At 49.5% G+C, this 23,989-nt stretch overlaps 1 protein-coding gene and 2 long non-coding RNA genes across 3 annotated transcripts; 1 reads left to right on the top strand and 2 right to left on the bottom strand.

Annotated features, from left to right (window-relative positions):
- Positions 1 to 2,393: 2,393 nt before the first annotated feature.
- LOC147645875 (uncharacterized) lies at positions 2,394 to 9,802 on the bottom strand. Its single transcript, XR_015282092.1, has 3 exons — positions 8,375 to 9,802; positions 4,048 to 7,073; positions 2,394 to 3,045 (listed from the first exon to the last, which is right to left on the bottom strand). It is a non-coding gene; the product is annotated as an uncharacterized LOC147645875 (long non-coding RNA).
- A 714-nt stretch (positions 9,803 to 10,516) lies between these two features.
- LOC147645874 (uncharacterized) lies at positions 10,517 to 15,581 on the top strand. Its single transcript, XR_015282093.1, has 2 exons — positions 10,517 to 12,308; positions 12,394 to 15,581. It is a non-coding gene; the product is annotated as an uncharacterized LOC147645874 (long non-coding RNA).
- A 1,572-nt stretch (positions 15,582 to 17,153) lies between these two features.
- Positions 17,154 to 23,698, bottom strand: LOC147645873 (uncharacterized). The gene is made up of 14 exons (XM_086874158.1): positions 23,433 to 23,698; positions 23,004 to 23,075; positions 22,560 to 22,631; positions 22,286 to 22,357; positions 22,097 to 22,198; positions 21,573 to 21,680; positions 20,815 to 20,886; positions 20,553 to 20,624; positions 20,364 to 20,465; positions 20,011 to 20,154; positions 19,571 to 19,642; positions 19,166 to 19,267; positions 18,370 to 18,535; positions 17,154 to 17,838 (listed from the first exon to the last, which is right to left on the bottom strand). Exons 1-14 carry the CDS (start codon positions 23,527 to 23,529, stop codon positions 17,613 to 17,615), a joined length of 1,479 nt encoding a protein of 492 aa, XP_086730284.1. The 5' UTR covers positions 23,530 to 23,698; the 3' UTR covers positions 17,154 to 17,612.
- Positions 23,699 to 23,989: the final 291 nt, after the last annotated feature.

Genomic DNA, 23,989 nt, shown 5'->3' with positions numbered 1-23,989 from the left:
CCAAGTCCATCAGTCTAAGAAAACAGATCTCCTTGCAGAACCACTCTATATCTCAAATATTGAGCTGCCTGCCTTTGCAGGAATAGCTCAAATTGTTCCTGTGTGAAGAAATGCCCTCATACGTAACTGAAATATATACTTTTACAGGAACTTGATCTCAAAGTATGGCTGAGTGGAGCACTTGGTGCTTAAAATGGCAGCAAACTTGTGTTAGTGCTATTCACAGATAGATCCATCCCGAGCAATTCCTTTGATCCTTAACTCTTTCACACTCCCATCCTTGTCATCTCCCTGCTTAGCTGCCTACAGACACTCCATCTTAAAATTCAAATAGTTATGTTATTGGAGACACCTTTAATTTTCTGACACCTCTACTTCTCTGACACCTCTCCATATTTTTCTTTACTGTTTGCCACAGACCCTGGAGCACTGTCCCATTCCTGCCCCTCCCTCCTCTCCTCCCCCCAATCCCAGACGAAAAATCCTATTTTAAGAAAAATCCTATTAAGAAAAAATCCTATTTTTTCTTATCTTCCATCCTCTTGTCTTTTTCCACCTCCATATATGCATCTAGAGACATACACACTATTTTTGTTTGGCTGTGGAAAGTTTGTCTTTTCAGTTCCTTACAAAGTATTTGAAAAGATAGCATTTTTTTGCATTTAATTAAAGGCCATAAAATATCCCAAATGATGCCTTAGAGAAAAAGGCAGCAAACACTGTTGAAAGTCCTGGCTTGTGGTCACTGATGGAAATCCAGCCCCTTAGCCCAAGTGGAAGGGGCATAGCCCATGTATTTGGAATGACAGTTCTGTGTTCTCTTGGTTAGATTGTGCTCCTGTTATGGAATAAACTGATGAAGTCCTTCAAGAAAGATGAAGCTGTGGTTGGTTGTTTGGGCTTTTAAAAATGATGATTTTTAAATGACACATTGTGGCATCTCCCTATGGCCACAGACTTGCAGCCAGAAGTTACACAGAAAAAAAGGACTGTAGTCTGTCTGCTTTCAAATGTCACACCTGCACTGTGTGAAGAACTCCTGGTGACATTGAGGCCATTTAATTTTGGACCATCTATTCCTGTTATATGGCAGAGACTAATAACTTTGAACAGTAGCACAGGTCCCGGCAGGTGCCTTGTTTTCCTTGGGCAGCCTTGGCGAGGGGCAGGAGCTTGTGGGCACAGGTGGCTGGTGTGCTTTGTGTGCCTTGTGTGCCTGGCCTGGTGTGGGTTTTGTGCTTTGTGTGGCCTGTGTGCCGCTGGCTGTGGCTCCGAGTCCGCTGTGGCCATAGGCAGCCCTGGTGGCCGGGCTGTGTGCTCTGCGTGTCTGGGCTGTGTTGGTGAGGCTGCGGGGCAGGGCAGGAAGGTGAGCGCTCCTGAGAGGGGAAGCAGCGCCTACGGCCAGAGCGCCCTGAGAGCGCCCGATCCCGCCTGATCTCGGAAGCTCAGCAGGGTCATGTAAATCATGTAGGACTTTTCTCCTAACATGAGTATCCTGGGGATTTCTCAGAGCTGTTTTAAAGGAAAATACAGGACAATGTCCTGGATTCCTTCTTTATGTTCCTAGAAAACCTTCTGCTAAGCTGCTTGCCTGTGTCTTCACTATCTAGCCTGAGACTTGGGTGACTAATCCTATTAATTAAGGCAGCATTCTGATTAATAGCTCCTTGGATCAGTCAAAGGTAGATAACATGTTGGAGTCTGAGTGTGTCCCCTTGTTTTTAATACTTACTTCTAGGATTCAAAGAAACACTGAATTTCATATAATACGAAATTCATGAGCATGTTTTCATGGTGATACATGAAAACAAATGTTAAACTTAGATAGGAAAAGTGTGAGTGTGTAGATTAGAAAGTTTTCTAAATCACTGGGCAAAAAAGTAGTTTAGAGAACAAGAGACAAGATGGAGGATTTAGGGTTTTTCTCTTGTCCTCCTTCTTTTTTCTTCATGTTCTTCTCCTAGGGGTTTTTGGGTAGTAGGAGGTGATTGGAGAGAAAATACCGTAGTGCAGCACACAGGTGTTGGGTCATTGGGTCACTAAGAAAAATAACTCCCTGCAAAAGCTTACTAAATCTCCACCATTTCCCACTAAATCCAAGAAAAATCCCTCAAAATTCTTCAAGTCTCCTCCAAATCCCACAAAAATCCCACAAAATTCCAGAAACATTCCACAAAATCTCCTCAATATCCCACAAAATTCTGGAAAAGCCTCAAAAAATTCCAGAAAAATCCCACAACATTCCCTATAACTTCTCAAAATTCTACCAAATTCCAGCAACATCCACAACATATCCAAAAATGTCCACAAAATTTCACAAAATCCCACAAAATTCCAGGAAAATCTGATGAAATTGTTAGAGTTCAGGAACACACATCATCACAGAATGATTATATGAAGGTGCTTTATTGAAGAGCTCTGGGTGTCAGGGGTACACAGACCCAAATCTGACCCATCTTGGTTTTGAGCTGAACATGCTTTATACTCTGTCATTATACAACTTACATATTAATTATTAAACTTACATTGTTCTATTGTATGCATTGTTTTTACCAAAGCATGGATTTCTCGTGTTCCCTCCTCAGACCCCTAACATTGTTCCTCATGTTCTTTAAACAATAATTATATCTAATCACATCTAACAATTGTGTCATTTATCATATATTGATTACACCGGTGCAGTTTCACATGATCTTTAGCAAGCACAAGGCCTAACATTTCCCAGGACCTACTTTTCCCAGGGCTTGCCAAGCCTAACTTTCTTTCTAAGTCCCCAAATTTTCTATGATTTTAGAACCTTTTACTATCATTCCTCTCTTTGAAAGCATTTTCACTTCACTATAAGTGCAAATGTTTTCACTTGACACAGTCCTTTGTTTCTGAGTTTACACTCGATGTTCTTCGAATCCTTGATTGATGTAAACGTTGTCCTGGATGCTGTCAGGAACTGGAGAACCAGAAGATGGTGGGGGTGGATCTCGTGTCAGTGCCTTTATTATTTTCTGGTTCCAGGATGTTTTCTTCTGTATTTCTCCCTTGAAGATGCTGTAAATTAACCAAATTGCTAAGAATACAATTAGTAAGATGATCACACTCTCAATGATAGATTTAATCCATGAACTCACATTCCATCCTAACCCTTGGAAGATTTTGCCTAACCAATTTATACTCAAATCCTTTTGCTCTTCCTGTGCTTTGTGCTCTATTTGTTGCAACTGATTGCTGTCATATTCTACATCTGCAGTCCCATTTGGGATGTGGACACAGCAATGATCAATCCATCCATTTAAAAACCCACACAGTCCATGCTCCTTCAGGAGTAATAAATTGTAATTGTACATTTAGTTCTTTAAATCTTTCCCAGACCACTCTTGCCAATTTCTCTACCTGACCTGTAGGTTTGTACAACATTTCTTTATTCTGATAGTTTGCTATAGGACCGAGCAAAGACTCTAGGGCCCAGCCAAATTTCACTCTAAAAGAGGGTTCTTGCCAAGTGGCATCCTGATTCTGTTCCTATCCTAATCTTCCCTAGCTATGCCTGTGCCTAGCCACTGAGTTGTTTTTAAGCACATTTCACATTTTGACATTACTGATTTCGCCACTGTTAGCATCTGTACTGAGATTAATTTTTGTTTCATCCTTTTTACCAATGCCTCTGCACCCCAATGACATTTGTTATGATTCATTTATAGAACTTCTCTCATTATCAAGAGGGTTAACACTATTTGTCTTTGTGCAGTTACATACCACTCTTCTGAATTCTTTTGTGCATTTAGAAAATTTCCCAATTTCTCATCTCCTATTGAATATATTTGTTTTGGAGGCAAATTAAAGTGAGATACATTAACTTTTAAAGATATCAATGCCATTGTTCTTTGCACTTCTCGAGCAATCTGTCGAGCTGTCCAGTCTGCTTTTCCATTTTCTTCACAAATTTTGGAGTTTCCTGATTGGTGTCCTTTGCAGTGCATAATTGCTACTTGTTCGGGTTTTGTATTGCTTTTATCAATTGCAGGACTGCATCTTGATGTTTAATGTGTGTACCTTGAGAAGACAGCAGTCTTCTTTCTTTCCACAGCACTCATCCCGTTACAAGGGCTTTTGCAATTAGTCCATAGTCCATGATCCACAGGCAGCACCACCCTGTCATCCCAAGGAAGACTCGCAGCTCATGCACGTTCTGGGGTTCTGGAATAGCACAAATAGCTTGAATACAATTAGTACCCAGCTTACATTGCCCTGGTGAGATTTCACATCCCAGGGAAATCACACTGTGCCAGGCAATTTGTGCCTTTTCTTTAGACTCCTTATATCCTCCCATTCCCAGCTGATTTCAAATTTCAGTTGTTACCTTTATGCAGGTTGTTCTCTCTTCTGTAGCTATCAGTATATCATCAACATACTGTAACAGTAGGTATTGTTTTCTCAGTACTTGCCCGTTCTCAGTCCAAATCTCCAGCTCCTTCCCCAGCTGCCTTCCAAATAGGGTTGGACTGTTCTTGTATCCTTGTGGGAGTCGTGTCCAAGTGAGCTGAGTTTTCCTTCCATTTTCTGGATTTTCCCACTAATAGGCAAACAGTTTCCTGCTTTCTTTCTCAAGGGGTGTGCAGAAAAAGGCATCTTTTAAATCAAGTACAGTAAACCATTTCTATTTCATTTTTATAGATGTTAACAATGTGCAAGGATTAGCTACCACTGGGTAAATATCTTTACTTGTTCCATTTATTGTTCTCAAATCCTGCACCAGTCTTTATTGGTCAACACAGAAATTTGGGCTCCAGTGTTAACTACAAAAGTAAAAAGTGGATGTATAGGACCCACTATTATGGAGAAACCGCTCAGACTTTTCAGCCTAGTCTTCACAGAAGTATGGAGAACACCATTTATTTCTATCTTCAGCACACTTTTATAGGGTTTTACAGGGTCCCCGGACTAAGCAAGTTACTCTTGGTTAATCCACACAGGTTTACATTTTTTCTCTTATACACAAGGATATTGTTTTGCTTCATTCTCTCTGCTTCAGGAAAGTTTCAAGGACATGAGCCTTTAATATCACGACTTATACCAAAGGCTGGTTTGTGCAGACAGGCCTTTACTAAAATATCATGCCCACCTTCTGTTCAAATATTCTCTACACACTATTGCTGTAATCAATATGTCTCCAGTTTTGTTATTTCTCGTGAGCATTTGAAATAAAAGCAACCTCTGCCTCTCTGCTCACCCAGGAGAGGCACAGTTCCCAGTTTCCCTGATTCTGAGGCTCTCTGGGCTCCACTCCCAGAAGCTGAGAAGGAGACGGCTTTGGCTCACAGCCCAGAGCCTGTGGAGCTGTGCTGGGTTATCCAATGGGGCATTCCATACAATGAACTTGGGACAGTGCCAATTAGAAACAACTTCACTCAACTTGGAAGTGAGAAGCCATCTATTACCTTGCTGGGGACCCCCTTCTTTATCTCCAGTGACCACCAATACTGGCAGTGAGAGATTTCTTTTCTCTTGTCTGGGTTTTCCTTAAGAGAACCAATGCATCTAACACCTTTGCTTTCTCTGATTTTTCTTCTGCCATTTTTACAGGTCCATCATTTCTACTGGAATGAATTAGCTCTTTTGGAGGGTAAATTTGATTCAGGAGAGAGGTTTCCCCCTCTTCTTTCCTCACTTCTTTGCTTAAAGCCAGTTTTTGGAGCTGCTGTAAAACAAGCTCCCAAAACTGAGAAGAGTAGAGTTTGATTTTTGACCAATTTAAATTTTCTTTCATCTTGTAAAGAACACACTCTATCAATCACATTTTCCAAATTAAAACAGTAACTAAGCGCCCGCTTTTCCCCTCTTGGAGAAGGTCTGGCATTGTGTTTTGCTAACAGAGCATAAAATGCAGCTTTAACTTCAGCACTGCCCTTTTCAGTCATTTTTACAAAGGGAAAACCACTACAGGGAGGTATAAACTTCAATTATACACACACCCACACCCACACCCACACCCACACACACACACACTGCTTTTTGCTTCCCTGTGTGGATAAAAAGACCAAATCTGCTCGGGAGGCACTCTTTCAGTTTAAAATTCTGATTGTCTCTTTGCTACACCAAGCACTCAAAATTCATACACACAACAACAACAAAAACATTCCCACCCTTTTGCACTAAGAGATCTTTTGTGAAATTCTGCAGACAGAGCCCTCAAGTGAGTGTGGGGTGCTTTTCCCCTCGGCGTGTGCAGTTTGTGGGAAATTCGAGTTGCCCCCCTTGCTTTCTAGACACCGCTCACTCTCTTGGGAGTGTCGGGCTGGGTGCGGCTGGAGCAAAACATCTTTCCCCTAATACAGACTGCACAACAAACCTGCAGGCCCTTCTGTCTGTCACAAATCCTGTCCGTGACTCCAGTTTAAATGTCACGATTCGCTAACGCCAGTGGGAGTCGCGAGAAGTTTCTTTGATCTCAGAGGGCACAAAGGACACAAAGGGATTTCAGTTGAAATCACAACAGCAATAATGTACATTTATTTTAGTGATAACAAGTGTTATGTGATAGAGGAGAGGGAGTGAGAGGGAGAGAGAGGAGAAAGAAAACAAAGTAAAGAAAGAGAGAGGTTATAGCTACCAACAGATGAGACAGTGTCACAGGGGTCTTTTTCCGTGGGGAGATCTCACCAAAATCAATTCAGCCTTATGTAATTCTTCCCCAAAGTGACCTTGTTTCCAATGTGCTAATAAGCACCCCAAAGGAGAAGTTCCTGCTATGAGAGCATTGCTGCCCAAAACCCCTTTAAGCTTCTCCATGTCACAACTACAATACACCACAAATGCCGAACCTGCAACGCTTTCGCAGTCGTCTGACGGACGGCGCCCAGGCAATCCCAACAGGAATTCCTTTAGCCCAACCAAGCGCAGCTTTTGCTGCGTCTTATTGGCAGGCACCCAAACCAAAGTGAAAGCACCTTACCTCTTCTCCTGGGGACGCTGTGAGCAGCGCAGACGGTCGCGGCCGATGGGCTCCCCGAGAATCCCTCGGTGCCGGCTGGAGCAGGATCGGGTCGCGAGCTCGCTCAGCAGCACTCACAAGGTCCCATCTGGGTCACCAAAATGTTAGAGTTCAGGAACACACAGCATCACACAGGTGCTTTATTGAAGAGCTCTGGGTGTCAAGGGTACACAGACCCAAATCTGACCCATCTTGCTTTTGAGTTGAACATGTTTTATACTCTATCGTTATACAACTTAGATATTAATTATTAAACTTATATTGTTCTATTGTATGCATTGTTTTTACCCAAGCATGGATTTCTCGTGATCCCACCCCAGCCCCCTAACATTGTTCCTCATGTTCTTTAAACAATAATTATATCTAATCACATCTAACAATTCTATCATTTATCATATATTGATTACACAGGTGCAGTTTCACATGATCTTTAGCAAGCACAAGGCCTAACATTTCCCAGGGCCTACTTTTCCCACGGCTTGTCAAGCCTAACTTTCTTTCTGAGTTCCCGAATTTCCTAAGATTTTAAAATGTTTTACCCTCACCTCCAGGCACAAAGAGTCCTGTCTGAACAGTCACAGTGCTACATCTATTTTTAACTGTAATTTTGTAAATTTTTCCAGAGCCTGCTGGCTGTGTTCAAGGTTTTCTCCCTATTTCCTCCCTAGTGCACATTCTCCAGAAACTCTGCTTTTACATCCTTTTGCATTGATTAAAGTTACCTGCAATGACCAGTCAATCCAAACCATGGGAAAACTTGAACTTCAATGTGTACCTAGGCAAAATATTTACCTCCCACATCTGAAGCCATGAGCTGCCAAGTACTGTCCCCACTGTCATACCCTGTCCCCTGGAGGTGTGCTGATGCCATTTCAAAGGGGTTGCCAATGAAAACAAGTTTGAATATTTTGGTAGTTTCCACATTGGCATTAAAATCCTTGACTAGAAAAATCACAAGTCAAGATTTCTAGGATTCTTCCATACCAAAGCTGTCATTCTCACCCTGGATTTTAGAGTGTCTGAACAGTCAGACAAGGTTTTAGTTTCAGCCTCTACAAAGTCCCTGCTGTTCGGCGATCCCATTCCATCAGCATATAGTCCTGATGATTCCCTTAGGCAGGAGCAGCAAAGGCAAGAATGAGCCAAACAAGCTGCTCCTGTGTTCTCATGTCCTGCACAGCAGTAACTGGGAATTCAAGAATGGATTCAGGAGACAGTGGGTGCACAGGGAGCCACCAAGACTTTGGGATGCTGAAATGGACCAGGCTGGTGCCTGTGCCCGGGCTGCACCGCGCTGAGCTCCAACTGGACAATCTAACAATGGTTGAATGGACACACCATGGGCCACTGGAGACTCCTACTCCTAGTTCTGTGAGCTACACTATTCACCTGTCATTCACCAGATGATTTTTTCATCTCTGCTTGAAATCCAGGAGAGGAAAAGGTCAACATGGAAAAGTGTTCTCCCAATTCTAGTGACAGCTGTGCCTGCACACCACCTGTGCCCATGGCAGGGTGCTTGGAGACTGGATGATGTTGATGATACTTTGCAACACCAAGTGCTCAGGGATTCTGGGATTGCCGAAGTGGAGAGCAAAACTGAGCCGTGTAAGTCCCTGCTTTTTTTCAGCGCATGCTGCTTCTTCCTTTGTTCCAAGCAAGTCCAGGATTTGGTTTCATGTGTCTTTAAGGTGCCTGGACAGATGAGAGGGAGGGCAGCTGCAGCATAGGGCTCCTGCCCCGTCAGACTCTCTCTCTCTCTCTCTCTCTCTCTCTCTCTCTCTCTCTCACTCAGGATGGTGCCAGTGCCTCTGCCTTGGGACACCTGAGTGTGGAAGGCGAGCTCGCCCTCAAGCACGGCCATCCAAATCAGTCACAGGCACAGGCTGCAGCTGAAGCTGGCAAGCGTTGCTGTGAGGCTGCAAGTGAAGAGAAAGCCATTGTGGCCAAATCTGCTGAAGCCTTTTGCCAAAGCAAAGGCAATTGTGCCCACAGCCTCCCCCTGTTTGGCACCCGGCTGCTGCGGACGCCTCAGTGCGCAGGTGCCGACATTGGGGCTGCTGCTGTTCCTGGGCACACTCTGCTGCTGTTTCTGTGGGCTCCAGAGCCACTTGGGCAGCAGCCACTGGGCAGCCCTGCCGGAGGAGACATCGCCACCCTCCCCATGGTGGCAGCAGCTCTGTGGGCCCCGAGCTCTGTGTCAGGGGGGCCTCGGTCACAGCAGCGTGGCCTGGGCAGCCATGAGGGCCCGGGCTGGCCGCCAGCCCTGCCTCTGTCCACTGCCCCTTCCTGGAGGCACCCAGTGGCCGTGGCCTGGCAGCACCCCCTGCCCTCCATGTCCCCAGCCAGCCCAGCCTGGGCACCTCGGGCTGTCCCCACCCTCCCGCTGGGGTGGTGTCCCAGCCTCCAGGCCTTCTGCTGCAGGCCTGGGGGACATTTTGGGGCAGCACCGGAGCAGCCGGGTGTCAGGGACCAGGCGGCTGCCCAGGGGCTGCTTATGGCCCTCTGACACCCAATTCCTCAGGGCTTCCCACCACCCCGGCTACTCCAGGGCCTTCTGTCCCCTTGGAACCTCCTGCCACCCACTCCCTCACACATCCCCCTCGTGCCTTCCCACTGCCTTGTCCCATCTGGGCCTCCGCAGCCCCTCATCCCTTCACGGCCTCCCAGCACCCCGTGCCCTCAGGGGCTCCCCCAGCCTGGCCCGGCAGCAGCGCCGCAGCCCCACAGGAGCTCCAGCAGCTCCTCAGCCATCACGGCAGCAACACACGGGCAGCAGGACACAGATGGCGCTTCCTGCCTGCCACAGGGCTTGTGGCTTCAGCACAACCACCAAAGGCCAAGGGGCTTCTGGCCATTTCCCCTGCACCACTGCATGCCCCGGCAGGTTGCTGAACACAAGAACCCTTTTCCCTCTCTTCCCCTATGCCCCGCACACCCTGGGCAGCAAAAGAAAGGTCTTGGGACTCCTGTGGTTTAGAACATATCCTATATTATTTACATACTAGATGGAAACGAAACGAAGAAAAGAACAATCTCTATGAAACAAAAACTAACAGATGGCCCATGTGGCCCCAGAAAATACAGCCTCTCAGCCCTAACATTATCTATATTATTTACGTATTAAAAAGAAAAAAACAGAAGAAAACAATTCTTATGAAAATAAAAATCCTGGCTTGCCCAGGTGGCCCCAGCAAACAGAACGTCCCAAATCAGCGCTGAGCACATCTCCAGCAGCGCAGCCAGCCCAGGCCCAACAGACGAGGCCGTGTCCTCCATGCCCTGAGGATTTGGTCTTGCATCCTCTGGAGAATGGAGTATCGGGCACTCTGGATGGCCCGGAGGACATACAGCGTTTCAAGTGCCAGGTCTGACACGGCACCGCTTCTGTCCTCCGTCAGGCGTTCGAGGGCTGCAAGAGAGACGAACAGAGCCACGGTCACACCCTAGAGCTGTGGGGGCCCAGCGAGAGCCCCCTGCCAGGGCCATGCCAGCCGGCTCTTGCCTTGGCCAGGAGGGAGCAGGGACCAAGGGGGTCAGCCCGAAGCTGCTGGCCACAAATGCCCCACGTAGCCCTGAAATCTCACTGTGCTCTGCTCACGCCGTCCCTCATCTGGACAGGGAGCAGAGCCCTCCACAGCCTGGCCAGGGCTTGGTACACTCGTTCCTTCAGGGGCTTTCTTCCTTCTTCTTCTGCCAAAGACATCACTCTTCGAAGGAGAAACATGGAGAGCAGCTGCACCTGGCTATCAGGCTGTATGAAAGAATGGAAGGAAAAATGACCTCTTCATTGGCTTCTTGTGGCCCACATTGGCGCAGGCCTGCAAATGCACAGGACACAAAGTGTCCGGGCAGCAGGCAGTGGCCGTGGCTGGGGCACAGAGCCTTACATTGTCCAGGAGTTTCAGGAGCGGCTCAGCCAGCTGCAGGGCCCTGCGCCAGGATATTGGGGTGTCTTCATCCATGAAAATATAGCTCAGGAGAGCAATGCTCATCCTGGCCACGTCACTGTCAAAGTGACACCGCGGCCCAGCAGCGAGTCGATCCTGTAGTGCTGCTGCAGGGCCTGCTGCGCCTTCCCTGGGGAAGAGACGCTGCCATCAGCGCTCGGCCCGGGGCCAGGAACGGCCCCCGAGCGCTCCCCGACCTCCCCGGGCTGGGCATTCGCAGGCGTTTCCTCATTGGAACGCGACAGTGGCGGAGCTCAGGCCTGGGAAGCCGCAGCGGAGGCGGCGACAGCGGCCGCGCCGTCTGTGTCCTCCGCGGACCCCGGGAGGAGCCGGGGCCGGGGCCCGAACCAGAACCGGAACCGGAACCGGAGCCTGCATCGGGGCTGGGGCCCAGGGCAGGGCAGGTGGAGCCAAAGGGTGGCAATGCTGCCCCAGCCCCAGGCACTGATGCCCGCCCAGCACAGCCAGAGCCAGGCAAAGAGGAGACCTCCACGGGACGGGCAAGGATGGGGACGGGGACGGGGACGGGGCAGCCCCACCTGGGGTCAGGAGCGGGCTGGGGGCATGGCCCAGCCGGGCACGGGGAGAGGGAGGCTTGGAGAGGAGGGGGCACCAGGAAAGGGAGACCAGGAGAGGATGCGGGAGAGGGAGAGGAGAGACAGAAAATTGCTAAATTCTCTTCTTGCCGCGGCTGCCGCTGCCGCCGCTGCCGCCGCTGCCGCCGCTGCTGCCGCGGCGACTGAAGCACCGGGGCCGTTTGTCCCCGTGTCCGTTTGTCCGTTGCCCGCTCGGCCCCGCGCCGAGCCCCGCGCTCCCCGGGCAGCCCCTGAGCCTGGCCAAACACGGGAACTTTGCCCTGGTGAGCCAAGAGCCAGAGTCTGGACTCCTGCACAGGGACACAGCAATGCCCTTGGCTGCTGCTGTGCCTTGTCCCTGCTGAGCGTCAAACACTGTCTGAGCACATTCCCTGAATGCAGAATTTGTACCTGACCCAAGCACTGCACTTGTGTCTCCAGCATTGCTTTCCAAGGAAAACAGGGCAAGGCAAACTGGGTATAGCTCATGGTATTTTACAGTGTCTAAAACTTGCCAAGTCTCAAATCTTAGAGGTGAGATCCATTTGGAATGAATGGGATGGAGAAACAGTGCAAGATGGAAAAGGGGAACATAAAAATAAATAGAGAAAAATAGAGAAAAACATATTGGTTGTTTCTTTTGATTTTATTTTCATTTCTTTAAAAAGCTGTTTCAATTTTCCCAGAATTTTCTCCACAGTCCTGTCTGTTCTTTCCAAAAACCTGTCCTGGAGAACGAGGCGCAGCTCCTGTCACAAGATGTGCCCTCAGCTGCAGCTTCTCTTGGCTCCCCACACTGTGAGTGCAGCACAACTCTTGCAGCAAAGCAGGACAAATGGTTGAAGAACCTGACAACTTGTTCTTTCTTTTCCTTGTGCACTAGGGAGTTGTGCCATTGCTAAGGTTTTCATCGTTACTCTTCTAGCCAAAGAAAACATGATGAGGTACCAGGAATTGTGAGGGAATACAAGCCTGGCTGAATGTGGAGAAAGAATCTCCAGAGCCTGCAGCCAGCAGTGGAGAGCTCATCATTCCAACAGCCCCATGGACATGTTGAAAGTGATCTGGAACATGAAAATGGGCTGACAGAGAGAGTTTGTTTCTGTGTTCAGTTGAGATGATTCTATATCTTTTGCAGTGGTAGACATCAAGAGCACAATCAGTGGATGATAAGCAGAACATGATAAGCTGGACCTCTCAGTGGATGACAGAAAGACTGTGAAAAGGAGAAATGCAGGGAATGACTTGGTGAACTTTGTGTGTAAGAAGGGTCATTTTTCCTAATAATTCCCAATTCATTCCCTTTGCTTTTATCCTTTTAACAAAACCAATTGCATCTCCGATTCCCCAGGAAATCAGAACCCCGAGCTTGTGGAACTGCCTGAAAGGTGCCCTGTTCCTTTTTCTTCTGCTGCTCAGAAGAAACAATGAAGTGAATTGGGAAGTTCTGTTTTTTCTTTCTCCTGGTGGATTTTTTCATTTTATTTGCCACTGCAGAGGCAATTTCTGTGATGGCCTCTGTCAGTTGATTCTATTTCAGCAGCAGCAACAGGGCTGTGTTTGAGCACTGCAAATGTGACCTGTGTGGCTTTAATTCCCCTCGACTTAGTGCTCAGGGACTTGGGAGCATTTTAATGTCTTCTACTCATGATGCCTGAAACAAAAATCCTGAGTTCCCCGTGACAAAAGCACAGTGGGTAGCAGTGATTGGAAGAGGCAATTGCAGCTGTACTGCTAAAATTCAGGTGGCAAGCAGAAGAGGGGCAAGAGCAGCCAGGATCTAAAACTGCCAAGGCAAATGTAGGTTAAATAATTTTGTGGGACTTTTCTCAAATTTTGTGGGATTTTTCTGAAATTTTGTGGGATATTGAGCAGATTTAAATAATTTTGTGGGATCTTTCTAAATATATTTTGTGGGAATTCTGAGGTATTTTTCTTGAATTTTGTGAGATTTTTCTGGAATTTAGTGGAAATTTGAGGAGATTTTGTGGGATGTTTCTGGAATTTGGTGGGGTTTTGAGAACTTTTAGGGAATTATGTGGGATTTTTTCATAATTTTGTGGGATATTAAGGAGACTTGAATTTTGAGGGATTTTTTTAGAATTTTTTGAGATTTTGAGGAGACAGGAAGAATTTTGAGGAATTTTTCTGGAATTTTGTGGAAATATGTGGAGATTTTGTGGGATGTTTCTGGAATTTAGTGGGGTTCTGAGAAGATTTCTGCAATTCTGTGGAATTATTCTTGAATTTTGTGGGATTTTTCTTGAATTTTTTTTGGATATTCAAAAGATTTTGTGAGATGTTTCTGTAATTTTCTGGGATTTTGAGAAGACATGAAGAATTTTAAGGTATTTTCTTAGATTTTGTGGAAATTTATGGAGATTTGGTGGGATGTTTCTGGAATTTAGTACAGTTTGGGGAAATTTTAGGAATTTTTTTTTAGTTTTTGCAATTTCGTTGAGATTTTTTTGAGTTTTATGGGATTTTGCTAAAGTTTAAATAATTTGATGGGATTTTTCTGGAATCTTGAGGGATTTTGAAGAGACTTGAAGAATTTTGTGGGATTTTTCTTAGATTTTGTGGAATTTTGTAGAGATTTGGTGGGATTTCTCTGGAATTGGAGGGGTTTTGAGAAGATTTAGGGAATTGCGTGGGATTTTTCTGTATTTTTGTGGAATTTTTCTTGAATTCTGTAGAATTTGGAGAAGACGTGAAGAATTTTGATGCATTTTCCTTGAATTTTGTGGAGATTTGTGGAGATTTTTTGGGATGCTTCTGGAATTTTGTGGGATATTGAAAAGATTTAGGGAATTTTGGGGGATTTTTCGTGAATTTTGTGGAAATAGGTGGAGATTTTTGAGATGGTTCATGAATTTGGTAGGGCTTTTTCATGGAGTGACTTGACCTTTAAGATAGCTTTGGGAGCTGGGAGGAAGTTGAAGCTGCGAGAGGCTGATGGGAGTCTTTTCTTGTGACCAATTATTGGTCATTTCTAAGAACTGACAGCAGTTTTGACCATTGAAAAGTGAGATCAACCTGTGAACACCACCTTGAGATGTAAAGCCTCTTGTTCTCTTTGGTTTCTGGCTTCTGACGAGGTAACAGGCTCTGTCTCGGCCTCCTCCCCCCTCCAGGCCGGACAAGGCCGCAGAGGGCGGGGGGGGAGAAACGGAGCCGGCCGGCCTGGCTTGGTTTGCAGTTTCTGCTGCTGGACTGAAACCTGACACCATCAACATCTGCAGCTTTCCAAGACTTTAACTCTTTTACTACCTGGATAAAACATACAGATTACTCCTTTTTCCCAGAGAGACAGAGAGAGAGAGAGACAATCAACATGAAGAAGACATCATAAAACTACCAAAGACAGTGAGGAAAAGAGTTAAGTTTTAGATGGGGAAGAGAGAATAAGGAGATGCTTTATAAGCTGAAATATTTTTCTGTTAAAGCTATGGGGATGGACAATAGTGTCCTGAAAAAACTCCTTTAATTCATGACAGAGTATATTGGGAGGAGTGGAGTGTTCAAAGGGTGGATTTTGAGCAAGAGGTGGAGTAATTGTGATACAGTGAGGTGCTGGAACAGAGTGGGGAGAAGTAATAGTTGAAGATTTGATGCATTTTGAGAGGCAAAGAGAAAACTTCTGTTTCCAGGGAAGCTCACAGAGACAGATGAAGAGAACTTTTGCCTTTGAATAACTCATCCTTAAAAATGCCATCCCTAGACTCATTGACCCATACACACCTCAGAGTGATGTGAAATGGGAGGAGTGAACTGGTGACAGATTTCTGGGCAGCTGGCATCAGGAAAATAGAAAAGTATAACAGAAATGGTTTTCGTGTGAAAATCTCCATAGATTAGCAGAAGACTTCTTTTACTATACAAAGTCTGATGAAAAGACTCTAACAGGAATTGGGACTGTTTTAAACACCAAAGTTCCGAAGTTTTTTGTCTCTATGTTGTCATGTGAACAAGAGAATGGTGGGTAGTGGGGGTTAAAAGTGTTTTCTGGAAGTTTATTCTGGTGTTCTTATTCTTGTAGTTTTATTAATAAACTTTCTTTATTCCTTTGAAGTTTTAAGCCTGTTTTGCTCTTGTTCTAATCCATATCTCATAGGAAGAAATAAGTGAGTTTTCTAGTAATTTTTTTTAGTTACTGCTTTAAAACCACGACACTTACTCTATTTCTTTTAAGTTTTAAGCATCTTTTGCCCTTCCCATAATCCACATCTCACAGCAAGAAATGAATAAGTTTTCCAGTGATTTTTGAACTAATGCTTTAAAATCACGACAGGTGTAACAGGGAGGAGGAAATTGGGGCTGTCACTGCTGTGGTGTCAGAGAGAGTGGAACACTGGGGCTGTTACTGCTGTGGTATTTGATATATTGACATTTAAAAAAAAAGAGAAACAGCTATGGAAGTTAAGGTTGCTGGAGGCTGATGGGAGTTTTTCCTCCTGGCCAGTAACTGGCCATTTCTGAGAACTGACGGTAGTTTTAACCATTGAAGAGTGACATCAACCTGTGAACACCACCCTTTAAACCTTAATCCCAGGAATTTCTCTTTCTCTTTGGTTTCTGGCTTTTGAAGAGGTCACAGGGCTCCGGTTCAGCCTCCTCCCCCCCAGGTCTGACAAGGGCACGGGGGGAGCAGGGCTGGCCGGAGTTCTGCGGTTCCCGGCGGGGGATGGAGACTGTGAAGTGACAGGAGCCCCTTCCCAGAGGGAAGTACTCCCATCTCTACTACTGGACTGCCCTGACTGTCAATCTTTGACTTCTTCAAAGGGTCATTGCTAAACAAAACCTTGGTTTTGCCTGCTGACATTGCTGGTCAGGCAGTGTCCCAGGAGATGCTCTTGATGGTTTCCTCTTTTCCCGGGCATGGCACTGGAGGAGGTCCAGACCCAGGTGATGCCACTGAAGGAAATGTGCCCTCATCCCAGGGACGCTCAACACGGACTCCCCCAGCCCCTCAGTGCCCCGCTGCTGGTCACAGCAGCCCCTGCCTGGCTCCTGCCACCCACACTCTGGTCAGCCCTGCCTGCTCCTGGACATGGGGCTCAGCCAGGGCTGGTGCTGTGTGGGCTTTGCTGGTGGTACCAGCTGGACACTGGGGTGAGAGCTCCATCTCTTTATTGGAACAGAAGAGCTGTGCTGGGCCCTGCCCTGGCAGGAGGGACCCACCTTCAGTCCAGGCCACAGAGCAGGGCGGGTCCCTTCAGGGACACAGGGCCTTGCTGTGGGTGGTGGCAGCATCTGCACAGCAGCAAGCTGGTAATGCAGCTGGGCCAGGGACATTGGGCATGGGCATGGAGATGTGAAATGTGTGGTGCAGGTGTCCCTGAGGGAGGTGTTTGGCCTTTCTTGTGAAGCTGCAGAGGGGCACCTATTGAGAGAGGAAATGGCTGAGGTCCCAGCTGCAGCTGGCACACAGGGACCCTCCTGCACAGCGGGAGATTCTCACTGTGCTCAAAGATTCCCTCTGAAGCCTAAGAGGGGAGCTTGTCAGAAGTCCCAAAAAATATCTGGGGAAAGGTCTTAGGTTAGTTGTTGAGACGAGGTACAAATCTCCAGCGGGAAAAGAGCCTCTCCAGTAGGCTGGGTGTTTTGGGGTGTCTTAGTTCTTCCTAGAATAAAGATCACCAATTGAATGCAATTTCAGTTTTTATTCTAGATGTGTAAAAATGTTCCGAGATTTTCTGAATTCTAAAACTACCTTGAAAAATCCTGAACTACTATGGAAATAATAATCTATAATTGTAGATTTCTTTCTACAAAAAATATTTCTAAATATTTCTAAAAATTTCAAATTTCTAAAAATGAAAAGCAAAGGCAAAACGAGGTCGCCTTTTCAGAATTCTAAAACTAATTTGAAAAATCCTAAACAACTGTGAATATTGGGAAGAAACATTTGGGGATTACTTGCTACCAACAATATCTCTAAAGGGTTCTAAAAGTTTCTAATTTCTAAAAATGAAAAACAAAGTCAACATGGTGCCCCATGCCCGGCTGCTGCCTGCCCAGCCAAGGCTGTGGCCAGCCAAGCAGCTGTGCCAGTGCTGGTGGTACCAGCCAGAGCCCAGAGCAGGAGCCCAAAGGTGTTGCTCAAGCCCTTCCCTGGCAGGAGGGGCCCACATTCAGGCCTGGCCAGGCACCAGGGCCAGCACCTGCAGGGACAGAGGGTCCTGTTCTGGGTGGTGGTGACACAGCAATAAACTGATAATGCAGCTGTGGCAGGGACAACGGACACTGGCTTGCAGATGGAGGATGACAGGTGCAGGTCTCCCAGACTAATGTGTTTGGCAGGACATCTGGAGGTGCAGAGGTGCTCCTGTGGAGAGAGGAGGTGGCTGAGGCCCCCAGCTGCCGCTGGCACGCAGGGACCCTCCTGCACAGCAGGGCCCAGAGCGGCCAAGGCTCCCCAGCACGGCTGGAGCTGCTGGCACAGCTTGGCCCAGCTGGACAGCTGCCCCTCAAGGCCCCGGCGAGCAGGGGATGGCTCTGGGCAGGGTCCCTGGCCAGGAGAAGGCCCCAGAGCACCTCTGCCTTTCAAGGGCAATCTTGTCCCCGCTCTTTCTCCTGCCCACCTTGCTTTGCCTCTGCCCGCTGCTCCTGGGGCTGCTCTTTGCCAGGCAGCCTCAGTGGGAGCCAGCACTGGCTGCAGCCCCAGCGGGCTCCCCAGGACAAGGCCCAGCAATTAAGAGGCCAATTAAAAGCCTGAGCAGCAGCAGAACTCTTGGCAGAGTTATTTGGACAACCACTGACTATCTACAGGTCCACAGCAGACTCACTGAGAATGTTTCTATTCTACAATAGACTTTCAGAAGAAGCTGTTTGAGGGAAAGATGAACAAAACACTCACCGTTTTGTCTTCCAGCAATACCAGATTCCAACACCACATAAAACGAAGAAATGCACCAAAAAAATCAGGCCTGCCATTACTTCTGGCCAACAGCGTGTTCCCTGACAGAAACCTCTTCTGATGTCCTTCTGGGAATTGGGAACACGTGTTGTGGTGCTGGCTGCATCTGTGGGAGCAATGGGCAGTGAGAGCCCGTGCTGTGCTGCGCTGCTTAGCTGGCAGCATGGTGGGTATGTCCAGGATGTTCTCTGTTTCCCCCAGAGCTGGGGCCTGCAGGCACCTTGTTGGCCCTTGGCACAGGCTGTGCCACCCAACAAAGCCCAGAAGGCCGGGAGCAGAGCCCGGGGGACAGCACAGCTGCTTGGGCAGTGGCTCCTTCCAGGGACACGGGCCAAACCCATCCCTGAGCAGCCACTGCCACCCCTGAGCCTCCCTTCTCCATGACATCTCCCCCAGCCCAAGGGGACAGAGCCAGGCCCTGTCAGAGGCCAGTGCAGCCCCTGCCCAGTTGGGAGCCAGGGCTGGCTGTGGCCCTGGGCTCGTGGCAGGGCTCCCGCTCGGGGCTGCTCCTGTGCCTCGGGCCTCTGGGCGCTCACGGCTACCTCTGGGAGCAGCTGCAGTGGGATAGATGTTGGTGCATGAGTCCCATTTCCCAGGAGCTGGAAACGAGCTCCAGAGGCCTGGAAGCCGAGGTGCCTCCAGCTTTGGCTGCTGCTGGGTCATGCAAGGGCCAGCCCTAGGGGAAGAGCTGCTGGCACACAGCCCCGCCAAGGGCTGAGCCCAGCACAGCAATTACCTCCTGTGTCTGGGCCTGTGCCTGGCATCGCCTTCTTTCCTGCCAATGAGCCACTGCTTCCTCTGGGAAACGTCTCCACCTGCATGGTCTTTTGGTCCATCCCTTGAGAAAGGAAGAGGCACAGCTGAACCAGATGGAGAAGTTCTTGATTTGGGTGCTGGCATTTTCAGGACCTCATGCTTGTCAAATACGGGGATAAGGTTCAAAAAATGCCTTGGCTTTTGGGCCAGGGCCAGGGCCCTCCCTCCTCCAAAAAGCTGCCAATTCTGAGCAGTAGTGAGGGGATTGTGCAGGGTGAGGGCACACACGTGCTCGGCTCTGTCCTGACACCTGCAGCGATGCTGCCCTGGCTGAGCTTTGGGCTCTGAGCTGGCAGCTCTCCCAGGGGGAAAGGCCTTCACCTACCCTCGCCATCTCCCAGAGCCTCAGTCCTGGACGTGGGTTGGGAAGCCAGATCACCTTCACCAAGAGGCTTGGCTGCAAGGAAAGGTAGGACTGAAGAGCTCCCGTGGATCTGTAGGAGATCCTCAGGCTCCCTGGGGCTGGCAAAGGAGCTGGACAAGGCACAGCCCTGGGCACAGCCCCTTCCCTCTCTGCTCCTCTCCGTGGCTGCACAGAGCACATGGAAGGAGACACTGGCATTGCACACAGGTAGAAGATTGACAGCTAAATGCTCCTTCCTCCCACTGACAGCGATGCTGTGGGATCACTCAAGGCTCCAGAAGGGAGCAGGGCAAGGCTTCCAGAATCCTTCAGCCCTGAGATTATGTTAAGGGATATGGCACATGAGTGAGCTCTTGCCACCTTGACATTATTCCATCAGGAAAAGCACATTGAGAACTTGCCTCCAGCATTCTCCAAGTCTTGCCAGCTGTCATCTAGCCGGGCCTCCAGGTAATCCATGTCCTGATCCCAGTCTAGAAGCCAGTACAGATCAGAGCCACGTCCATGGTGCGCTGGGATCCACTTCTGCCTTGGGGTAGTGGGCACTGCAAGGGGTTTGGGTTAGATCGTGAGTACCAGATGTCGATGGACATGGCCAAAGCTGCAGAGGGGCCTGGGGAGCTCTGGGCTGGATCCTGGTCACTCTCCACCCTCTTTGCAGTCCCTGTGCAACATCCCTGGTGGGGGGTGACAGGGCCAGAGCAGGGGTCCTGGCTGTTGAGTCTCAGGAGAAGGCTGAGGGACATGGACCCACCTTGTCCTCCCTGCAGCATTTCCTTCAGCATTTGCGGAGTGATTTTGGATGGCACATGGAGTTTCTGGTGTCCTGCAGCTTTGTTCTTTCCACTTGGAGGACCTTAAGAGAAAATAGTTCCCCTTTGCAGGAATGGATCCCAGAAAACCAGTGCTCAGCCTGTGGGGTCAGGAGGGACACACCACTCACCCCTGCGATGGGAGCCGGGCTTGCGTACAGTTACCAACCCAGGAGCTGGGAAAGTCCTCCCTGCAGACACACCTGTAACTCAACAGCCACAGAAGCTTCTGTCACCTCTGCTCATCTGCACAGGCAGCACTGAGCCACGGGAGAGGTGAGGGGAACGCGATGGGCGAGGGCACACACGTGTATGTCTCTGTTCTGACACCTGCAGTGGTGCCAGGACATTGAAACTGCTTATTCTGCTAGGAAAGGACCATTGAGAACTTACCTCCAGCATTTCTCAAGTGTTTCAAGCCATCATCTAGCAGAGCCTCTGGATAATGCAAGTTGTGATTCCAATCTAGAAGGGAGCCCAGATCAGAACCCTGCCATGGTGTGCTGAGATCCCCTTCTACTTTTGACAACTGGGCACTGCAAGGGTGTCGGGTAAGACCCTGGGTGCCAAATGTCAAAGGACAATGGCCAAAGCTGCACAGGGGCCAGAGGACCTCTGGGTTGGTGTCTGGTCACTCTCCAAGCTCTTTGCAGTCCCTGTGCAACATCCCTGGAAGAGGTGGCTGGAGCAGCCCAAGGCCCATTGGGGCTCCCTCACGGCTACAGCTGAAAGTCTTGCTAAAGCAATGAGGAAAAACTGCAGCACGCAGTTGCACAACTATCCCTCCCTCACTCCTGCCCTCTCTCCCTCCCTTCCTGCCTTCCTCTCTGTCTCCATCCCTCTTTTCCCTGGGACAGCTCTCCCAGCCCAAGGGGGCAGAGCCAGGCCCTCTCAGGACACACTGGAGCCTTGGCCTCCCCCTCTGCCCATTCCCCACCACGGGCACCCCTTTGCAGTCCCTGCCAGGTTTTGGGACGTGTCTCCCATGGATGGACCCCAGCAGGACTGCTCAGTAGCCGAGTGCCCTGAGCCTGCTGGGGATAATTCCTCTGGGCTGTGCCGATCTTGGCTGGGCTGTGCCTGCGCTGCCAAGCAGCAGAGATGGCAGCTCAAGCCTCAGCAGGGCTCAGGCCCAGAGGCACAGCAATTACCTCCTGTGACTGTGCCTGGCATGGCCTCCCTTCCTGCAGCAGAGGCTGCCCATGGGCCACTGCTTCCTCCGGGAAACGCCGCCTTCAGCACAGCTGCTCTGTCCACTTCTGCAGAAAGGGGCAGCTGGATCAGATGGAACCATTCCCCACTGGGGAAACTTCAGGAGGCAATGCTTGTCAAAGGCATGGTTAAGGATCAAGAATCCCTGAAAATTTTTTGGCATTGGCCAGGGCCTACAATATCAAAACAGCTGCCCTTTCTTATCTACCTGGGGACCAAGAAATTGCAGGGGATCTCAGTGTGAGCATGGCCCTTGCTGCACTTTGGGCTCCCTGCCTGCTGATGCCAAATGCCTTCCTGCAGAGGCTGGGGAGAAGCTGCAGCCAGGCCAGGCTGGGAAACAGCCCTGCAGGCCAGGAAAGCAACAGTGGGGCAGCGAGGCTGCCATGGATCCACTTCCTGCTGTGCAAAGAAAGCCCCTGGCTGCTGAGTCTCAGGAGAAGGCTGAGGGACATGGACCCACCTTGTCCTCCCTGCAGCATTTTCTTTAGCATTTGACTCATGGGTTTCGATGGCACATGGGGTTTCTGGTGTCCTGCAGCTTTGTTCTTTCCACTTGGAGGACCTTAAGAGAAAATAGTTCCCCTTTGCAGGAATGGATCCCAGAAAACCAGTGCTCAGCCTGTGGGGTCAGGAGGGACACACCACTCACCCCTGCGATGGGAGCCGGGCTTGCGTACAGTTACCAACCCAGGAGCTGGGAAAGTCCTCGCTGCAGACACACCTGTAACTCAACAGCCACAGAAGCTTCTGTCACCTCTGCTCATCTGCACAGGCAGCACTGAGCCACGGGAGAGGTGAGGAGATAGCACAGGACGGGGGCACACACGTGCACGGCTCTGTCCTGACACCTGCAGCGATGCTGTCCTGGCTGAGCTTTGGGCTCTGAGCTGGCAGCTCTCCCAGGAGGAAAGGCCTTCACCTACCCTCACCATCTCCCAGAGCCTCAGTCCTGGATGTGGGTTGGGAAGCCAGATCACCTTCAGCAAGAGGCTTGGCTGCAAGGAAAGGTAGGACTGAAGAGCTCCTGTGGATCTGTAGGAGATCCTCAGGCTCCCTGGGGCTGGCAAAGGAGCTGCGCAAGGCACAGCCCTGGGCACAGCCCCTTCCCTCTCTGCTCCTCTCCGTGGCTGCACAGAGCACATGGAAGGAGACACTGGCATTGCACACAGGTAGAAGATTGACAGCTAAATGCTCCTTCCTCCCACTGACAGCGATGCTGGGGGATCACTCAGGGCTCCAGAAGGGAGCAGAGAAAAATTTCCAGAATCCTTTAACCCTCACACGACCTTAACAGAAACGGCACATAAGTGAGCACTTCCCACCTTGACAGATTATTCTGTCAGTACAAGTGGCAATTCAGAACTTACCTCCAGCATTCTCCGAGATTTTCAAAGTCTCATTCACCAGTGATCCCAAATAATTCAAGTCATGACCCCAGTCTAGAAAGAAGCACAGATCAGAACCATGGCCATGGTGCGCTGGGATCCCCTTCTGCCTTAGGGAACTGGGCACTGCGAGGGGTTTGGGTAAGGCTGTGGGGGCCAGATGTCAATGGACATGGCCAAAGCTGCAGAGGGGCCTGGGGAGCTCTGGGCTGGCTCTGGTCACTCTCCACCCTCTTTGCAGTCCCTGTGCAACATCCCTGGAGAGGCAGCAGGACCAGCCCAGGGCCCCTGGGTACTCTCTCCCTCCCACAGCGGAAACCCTCCCTTAAAGCCCTGTGGAAAACCATCCCCAACTCTTCCCAGGAGAAGGAAGTGCTGTCCCAGGAAAGGGAAGCCAGGCCGCGGGCTCACCTGCTCCCTGTGCTCGCTGTGGAGCAGCCTGGGCAGCCCTGTCAGGCAGGGCCACTGCCAGGAGGAGCAGGAGGAGGAGGTGCAGAGCAAAGGCCATGGTGCCTTGCCCTCTGCCAGTCCTGCAGCTCTTGCTGCCACCACTGTCCTGACACCGCTGTCCCAATGTCAGCACCGCTGCTGCCGCCGCCGCTGCTGCCGCAACAGTCGTGGTCAAGGACTGACTGCTCGGTCCTCGTGGTGCTGTGCAACCACGGGGCTCTGGGACCTCTGTGACCTCAGAGCCTGCTGTCACCTCAGCCTGCTGTCACCCCACAGGCTGCTGTGACCTCATGGCCAGCGTGGAATTGTGTGGGGAGTGGGATCTGCCTTCTTCACCAGGGAGCTCATCCTGCCCAGCAGCTCTGTCCAAGGGCTATGACAGGGTCCCAGCCCAGCTGATCTCACAGGCTGGGGGATGAAGGGATGGAGAGCAGCCCTGCTGAGAAGGACTTGTGGCTGCTGCAAGGAGAGAGGCTGGACATGAGCCAGCCATGTGCCTCCAAAGGAGGCTGCCCAGC

Source organism: Cyanistes caeruleus, unplaced genomic scaffold (genome assembly GCF_971803275.1).
Source record: "Cyanistes caeruleus unplaced genomic scaffold, bCyaCae1.hap1.1 HAP1_SCAFFOLD_149, whole genome shotgun sequence".
Lineage (NCBI taxonomy): Eukaryota > Metazoa > Chordata > Aves > Passeriformes > Paridae > Cyanistes > Cyanistes caeruleus.
Note: the sequence above shows the minus strand (reverse complement) of the source record. Positions and strands in the feature narration are given on the sequence as shown.

Coding starts and splice junctions, on each gene's coding strand:
- LOC147645873 (XM_086874158.1), bottom strand. CDS start 23,529: ATGGCCTTTGCTCTGCACCTCCTCCTCCTGCTCCTCCTGGCAGTGGCC. Junction 22,199..22,285: donor GCCCGGCTCCCATCGCAGGG/GTGAGTGGTGTG, acceptor TTTTCTCTTAAG/GTCCTCCAAGTGGAAAGAAC. Junction 21,681..22,096: donor AATGCTGCAGGGAGGACAAG/GTGGGTCCATGT, acceptor CCCTTTCTGCAG/AAGTGGACAGAGCAGCTGTG.